At 35.8% G+C, this 7,958-nt stretch overlaps 1 protein-coding gene across 1 annotated transcript in view; it reads right to left on the bottom strand.

Annotated features, from left to right (window-relative positions):
* Positions 1-7,958, bottom strand: part of elg1 (enhanced level of genomic instability 1) — a 35,715-nt gene extending 27,757 nt beyond the window's left edge. The window contains exons 1-2 of the mRNA XM_073987336.1: positions 6,972-7,958; positions 5,893-6,913 (exon numbers count right to left, since the gene is read on the bottom strand). Of these exons, the coding sequence (XP_073843437.1) occupies positions 5,893-6,913; positions 6,972-7,753 (1,803 nt within the window). The 5' untranslated portion in view covers positions 7,754-7,958. The remainder of the gene's footprint in view (positions 1-5,892; positions 6,914-6,971) is intronic.

Genomic DNA, 7,958 nt, shown 5'->3' on the forward strand with positions numbered 1-7,958 from the left:
TACTTTTGTGGAAATGACTTTAATGTCCGAAGTAAGTAGGTGGATAATACTTCGGTTAATGTATTGTAGGTCTATTCCGCTGGGAACAACCCCTACCTTAAGGTCAATCCAGGACCAGAACAACAACATTTTCGGCGGTGGTGGCCTGAGTATTTCAGCCATGAAAACTTATTTACAAGTTGTGTCGTAAGATACTCCGTTCGGACTCGACGATAAAAGTAGGTCCCATTGTGCCAATATGAATCGCTGTGCACTCATTGATAAGGAAGAAGTATGCCTTCTCCCTTCCGGGATGTTGTAGGAACATATAATATGTAAGTATTTGTTTAAACTAACCATAGGAAAGCAAATATGTTACTCTCTCTATCTCCCTCTCTTTTTAATCAGTACCACACCAATTTAAAAATGTAACAAGCTAAAACTTGCCTGCGGGAAATAAATTGGTTTGAAGGTATTTTAAACCTAGTTTTAAAATAACCACAAAAACGCTTCAATATAACAAAACTATTTGCAATAAATATTTGGAATATAATAAAACTATTTTTGATAAATATTCGCGTTTTCATTATTTGGTCGGAAACTTTTCTAGTAGCCCTCGTACATTCCACTCACTGAACCCAGAAAAACATTCGAATTGATGCGTTCAGTTATAAAAGTTCATGTCTTTAATATTTATTTATCCCTTAAATAATAAAAATGTTCAAAAATGTTATTTAATATGAAATTTTCCTTAGAAGTTATTCACACAAGCCTGTTACAACTATAGTATCTGTTGGTATCTGTAGTATTTGAAAAATATCTGTTGTACAACAGATACTTGAGAACGAAAAAACAAATAAAGTTCTCACTCGTTCATATACAACACAGAACTGTTTCTAACAGTTATGTTATTGTGAGTATACACAACCCAAACAATATCATAACTGTTACACTCATTCCCACATTCATATCATATTATATCTGTTATGTATATGATATATCTGTTTTGTTGATATAAACAGTTATACCATTGCACGTGTTTAGTGGGTATGGAAACAAATTTTTCCCAAAAATATGTGTGTATTTAGGGGGTTTAAAAATTTTGGGCGTTTGAACCGACAAAAATGTTGATTAAGATTAAAGATCAAAAGTTATGCGAAGGAGATACCACGAGGAATGGCAGCCACAACATATGGTGCCATAGGGGGTTTTTACACTCTTCGGGCTGTTTGATCAAGAAGTATGGACTTGCCCCTAAAAAACCTTTTACCATCGTAATTGAGGCAGCGAATGCAAGTTGCTTCAAGAAAAATCAAATTGATTCGATATGAAGTGGAGTGGACAAATATAGTCCATATTTGAACCTGATCCATATCTGGTAGATATATTAGGATGTGTAAAGTATAGACCAATTCGGCCACTCCCTTCAATAGTTACCGTACGAACAATTTTTCCGAACATTTTTGAACTTTTGTGGGGGAGGTACCTGAAGGAGTGGACCGATATGGCTTATCTTCAAACTTAAACTATGTTTGGACAAAATATTACTAAGGCCATATTTTGGACCGAATCGGCAGATTCGTTCGAGAGTTATCTTGAGCTCCAACCCCTCACACGGTGTCATAGGGGTTTTTTGCAACTTTCATGCTATTTTCTCAGGAAGTATGGACTTTCCCCTGATGGTACTTGTACCGTCGTATGGAGGGCAGTGAATACAAGTTTCTAAAACAAAAATCAAAGCGATTCGAGAGATGGCCCTAAACTGATCTTTTCCGAAAATTTGTGTGGGAGGTACCCGAAGGAGTGGACCTATTGAGACCATATTGGAACCTCATATTACCCTTGTAGAAAGTTTACGCTATACAAAGTATGGACCAAATCGGTCACTCCCTTCAAGAGTTATCGTGCGCACAAACTTTCCGAACATTTTCGAACTTTTGTGGGGGAGGTACCGGAAGGAGTGGACCGATATAGCCCATCTTCGAACTTAAACTAAGTTTGGGCAAAATATTACGAAAGTCAAAATTTGAACCGAATCAGTTCATCCGTTCGAGAGTTATCGTGCGCTCCAGCCAGCAGGACAGACAGACGGACGGACATGGCTAGATCGACTCCAAATTGTCTGAAACACATTTCGTCCAAACATACTTGGGGTCTAAAACCATTATTTCGATGAGGCACATTTTCATCGTATCAAAGTGTATATACCCTCCATAGCCTAAAGGCTGAGGGTATAATGATATTATTTTTTGTGATTCCTTCCTGTAAGTAATTTCTATTCTTTAATGCCCTTTCTCTCTAAGACGATTTGAATTCAAATTCGTTCGAATTACTAAAAAACTCCGGTTGTTGTGGAAAATTTTTGTTTGATTAAAAACAAAAACGAATCAAACATTTTTCAAAAACCGAAGTCTAGTAGTAGTTCGAACGAATTTGTATTCGAATCGCCTTAGTGAAACAGGCCATAAAAATGTTAAATCTACCGATATTTTTTATTTTTTTATTATTATTATTTTTTTTTTGTAAATATGGGTAAAAAGAAAAGTATACTTTTAATCAAAAATATTCAACAAATAATACAGATTGCCAGAAATCACATCGCTTGGCCTAAGAAAAAATTCCGTACCATTCGTTGGTCCGATGAAACCAAAGTTACTTTTTTGTTCCGATAGAGGAGTTCGACGTGGTAGAAGACCTAAAAATCAATCAGAATATTAAATGGAGATGTACCATCAGACTTCCTTGTTGCATCAATTAAAATAAATGTTCCATTTAGACCTTCTAGATTCTTCAAGTCGAATATAATTTCTTATTTAAATGAATGATTTTATTTATTGTAATTAGCTATAATATTGTCTAACTGGCTGAAGAACTTTCTGTAGCTGGTATTCTCCCTACACATATTGCCCCACCATGATTCGGGTTATGGTGTGTACGCGATCCCTAAGATTTGGGGACGGGTAAGTGTGGCGTTGGGAACGTTCGAAAACAAAAGACCTAAAAATCAATAATATAATCCAAAATATACTCTGAAGGCGATTGAATATAGCAGAGGTAACATCATGGTGTGGGGCTCATTTTCTTACTAAGCTGTGGGGTCTCTATACAGTATTCAAAGTATTATGAAATCACTAGATTACATTGAAATTTTAAAAAAGATAATACTACCATATCCTGAAGAGGATATGGCTCTCAAATGAGTCTTCCAGCAGGATAAAGACCCCAAGCATACGGCAACATGGATAAAGAGGTTCCAGGACAATTAAGTTAAGTTGTTAGAATGGACCGCACAATCCCTTGATCTGAACCCGATTGAAAATTTGTGGAATGAAGTTAATAGATCGAGCAGGCGAAAGTATCCATCAAATTATGACGACCTTTGGCAACTTATACAGATTGCGTGGGACGCGATACCAGACAGGAGTGCCAAAACATGTTGGTTGACTCAATGCCCAGACGATGCGCTGCCGTTTTAGAAGGATCGTCTACAAAGTACTAATGAAACTGAAACGCTTTATCTACCATTATTTAGTAAAAACCTGCATTAATTTCATTCAAATGTGGTCCTTATTAAATGATGTCATGAAGTGTCCTTATTTTTTTTTTCACACCCCAAACTACGTCAATTCGTTTGAAATATAACAGATAAATAAAATATGTTTACAAACAATAAACATATTTTTATAAACCTTTTCTTATAGTACGTTTACATATAACCGGATTTAACAAACCCCCTGGGTTTTAAATGTCAATTCCATTGCTTATATTTCAGATAAATACTCAAAAAGAAGGTTAACCCTGCAAAAGGCTATAATATAAACGTGGCCTTAACATTTTATAAAATCAATAAATTTTCTAGAGTCATTTTCACTTTTTAGTCAGTTTTCAATGTAATCTTGGTTATGGATTGAAGTGTCCTTATTATCTTTCACACAAGTGTATATGAATTCACACAGTTCAAAAGCGAACTATTTGAGACATACATTCTTCTCACCTAGGCACATTTTTACATATCGCTCATTTACTCTAAGAGTGACACATCTCAAAAAATCAAGTTTCGAGAAAAACGCGATTTAAGTTGCCGATTACAATTTGACTTACCAACTTAAAAATATTATTACACAAAAAATAAAATAACTACATGGACAATCTTTTGTAAAGAGCTAGCCAGATATCAGTGCTAGATTTCTGTGCACGAACAAGAATGATTTGAAGTGTTTTAGAGCTTCAAAAATTCAAAAAACTTTTTTGATCATTTATGACAAACTCCTAGAAAATACGCTGTAAGTCGTTGAGTTTTAGAGATATTAACTTAAAAATAAAATTGCTAATTAATGGGCCGATTCCGTACAGCGAGGCGAGTCGTGTCGCGTTGCCAAATGCAATTTTTAGATTCCGTACGGCAATATTCGCCTGACGCCGTCAAATTTTGTCGCCGTAATGTTCATTTTCCGGCGACAACAAATTAGCTGTCGCCGTTCATTTTTACTAACTAATAAAAATAAAATAAAAAAAAAATAAAAATAACTTGTTATCGACGATTATTTTCTATCGCTGTACGTAGTGCATTTTTTAAATTTTGTCACAGAGACGATAGACGACGCGACATGACTCGCCTCGCTGTACGGAATCGGCCCATAAGAAAATCCATTTTTTTTTTTTGAGTTATGCCACTTTTTGAGTTAGTAAGCGATATAATGCGCTTTTTGGATTTTTAAAGCAACTATTTATGCTATGGTTTACAAAATACTTGCAAACCATCAGAGTCCAGTATAAATATAATATTAACCCAAATAGAACAGTAACAACCAAGACTTATAATTAAAGATAATAAAAAATTGACAAGAAATTTGAAATGAAATCATTACATTTTTTTGAATTTTATTGTTAATGGGAATCAACTGCCAACATGAGTATTACCACGTGGACGTGTCAGTCCACATCAGAGGTCAGCAACATCATATTGGTCTCAAATGTCTAAATACTAAGACATTGAGGAGGGTTGAACAACTAAAAAAAGACCAAGTCATATTAACGATAAGCAAGGCCATAAAGACGTGTCTTTAGCATCTTCACCCATTCTTTTTATAATTCCGTGACCCTCAAAAGACCCATTTCGTGTCCAGACCTTAAGCACGACATATTCATTAACATTCTCGAATGGCATCTTTGCTAACGCTTTGTTCTGAAAAATTAATTACCCCCTGTTTTTGTAACTAATTTTTGTTCGTTCGTATTCGTAATAATTTAGGCATCCGTATCTCAGCCCGCAGAAGACATCGTTAAGAATTCCTCATTTAAAAATCAGTAGTGGAATTCTGTAATTCATTTTTTGAGTTGCCGACAAAAATCGGTAAAATTATGAATGAAAAGTATCAATAAATGTTGGCAACACTGTTTCTATCGGTATGAGTTAGCGACAGCTTTATTTTGGTGTGTTAACTTAGTGACAAATTTCGTTAATTTCCAAAATTATACGCATTTTAATTATACCTATATTTGTCGGTAACTAGAAAAATGAGTTACAGAATTCCACTACCGATAGTTTTTATTTATGTTTATTCATTTAAGTAATAAAATTTTGCACCTTGACTTGTTGATAGTTGTTGGTAGTTCCCATTAACAATAAAATTCATAAAATATCAGAATTTTCATGTTTTCAATGTACTGAAAACACTGAGTATTGTGGAACCTTGGTATTTTATTATTGTTAGACTAATTGGAATTATTTTATTTAATATCCCATCTTTTCTGCTTCAAGTCGACCCTGTATTTTTTGCAGAATAACGTGACGAATTGTGGTCAATTATTTGTAAATTTTCATAAACACAAAAAAATGTGTTTTCTTTGTTGGAAAACACTACTTCGACAAACTGTATATTCAATATAAAGAAATATTTTTATACAACTTACTTGATAGTCAGACGGTGCACAATCGGAAAGTGTTCCTATGTGGGAAAGGCGTTTGGCCGATTTACCCTTTCCTCTCCGTATTGGCGGCGGAGAAGGTGTCTGCAGATATGTTTCTTCCTGATTCAGAGTATATGTGCGTGTGAATTGTCGTTTATCCACACTCATTTCATCTTCACTTAACTGCTTGATGTGTGATATTTGGGGAAATATTTCAATAGATTCTTCATAATATTGTCCTTGCTGCTTTTGTTTTTCCTGTTCAATGCGCAACTTTTCGGGGACACCGGAGAGAAGAAAAGCTTTTCTCGCTTTCAGAATTTCAGGATCAGGGCTAGGTTTTGGTATAGAACGCATAAACAAAGGAGCTAGTTTTTTTGGAGTTCCCTGTGGGGTAACATTTCCTGCTGTTGTACTCATATTTGAACTATCATCTAAAACAATAACAACTTCACAATTTTCTTCTTCGTGTGGATCTTTCGTCTTGTGGTTGTGATTATTTCGAACAGCACTTCTGCGCCCTGGCGTACTTTTGACATTTTTAGATGGGCTCTCCTCTAAGTCATAATCATAACGGGCCTTCCCAGCACACGACCGTCTTGGCCTCCCACTGGGTGTTCCAGTTTCTTGCGGCATCGGGCCCGATCCCGAAACATTTAAATTATTCATATGCTCGCTCTTGCCGTTCGGTGTTTCCTTTGCTTGTCTTTCAGCAGTTTCTTTGGGTGATTCTTTTTTATGAAAATATCCCAGAAGACTATCTCGTTTTTTTGTTGGCGAATTTAATTTGGCTAAAAATTCTGCAGTCTCAGTGTCAACAGTGGGTTTAGACTGTTCAACAGAATCCACCGAATCCACCGAACTCAGACGTCGAGTACGAGGCTTACGCTTTTTCGTCTCCCCTACTTTCTCCACTTCTTTGTCCTTGTGCTTTCGCCCGGATGGCTTTTGTTTCGTTTTCGACGCTGTTTCTTCTTTGGTCTTTGTTGTGGGACTCCCGCCATTCACTAACATTTCTTTAAACCTGCAATTAAAAAGTTGGTTAAGCAACGTACATCTGTATTAATCTTTATCTAACTTGCCGTTTAGCTCTTTGTTCTAATTGTTCCTCTACATATGCTGCCCTAGCTTCTTCTTCTAATTTCCTCTTTGCTCCGCCTTTTTGTTCAGCCCATTCTTGAAGTTTTAGTCTCCTTTTTACATTCACTTCGTTTGTGTTTTTATCAGTTACTGGCGATGGTGATTCCTTGCCAGGAGTATTGGACCCAATGGTTTTGTTACGTGCATTCATCATAACTTCAAAAGCATTAGTTACTTTCGCTGGCTTATCTAGAGAACTTGCCGTTTTACTTTCATTTTCGTGGTCAGTGCTATCGGCGACCTGAGAAACATCTGCATTTTCAACAGTCACAATTTCATCAACATCTTTTTTTGGTGTACGTGGGAAATGTTGTAGGATGGTGCCCGATTTGATGGGACTCTCTTGTAGTACCTTTCCATTTTCTACTGTTGTTTTTTCTTGTAATGGCCGCTTTTTGGAGTGACGTTTTTCTTTATCTCGATTCTTATTTTTCTTTTCTACATTATTAACATTCTTGTTAGATCGTTCATCGCCCTCCAATTCGGTATCAGTCCTTTTTGTAGAAGTTCCAGCTGACGCAGCTTCTATCATGGCTAGTTTTTTGAGTTCTTTTTTACGTCTGTGCTTCTCTTTGTGCTGCTTTTTTACAGTTTGGAGAACTTCTTCCATGTTTTGCAAAATGATCTTTGAGTTTATGCGTGGATAACTGACATTACTAGTGTTATTTCCATCTGTAGACTTGGTTTCGTTTTGGATCGAATAAGAAGTATTCAATTCAGTCATGCTTTTACTCAAAACGTAATGCAAATGTTTCGGCGAGTGCCTACCAACATAGCTCACAACTTTTGATAAATATGATGTTTTTTCTTTACGTTCAATCACCAAAGAAAAAAATTAATTAAAGCAGAATACTTTTTCGCGCGTGTTTTGTTTGACGACGAACTAATAGGGACATGTAGTTCAACAATATAGACATCGGAAAATCACT

Source organism: Musca autumnalis, unplaced genomic scaffold (genome assembly GCF_047663935.1).
Source record: "Musca autumnalis isolate F117 unplaced genomic scaffold, ASM4766393v1 scaffold_4, whole genome shotgun sequence".
NCBI lineage: Eukaryota > Metazoa > Arthropoda > Insecta > Diptera > Muscidae > Musca > Musca autumnalis.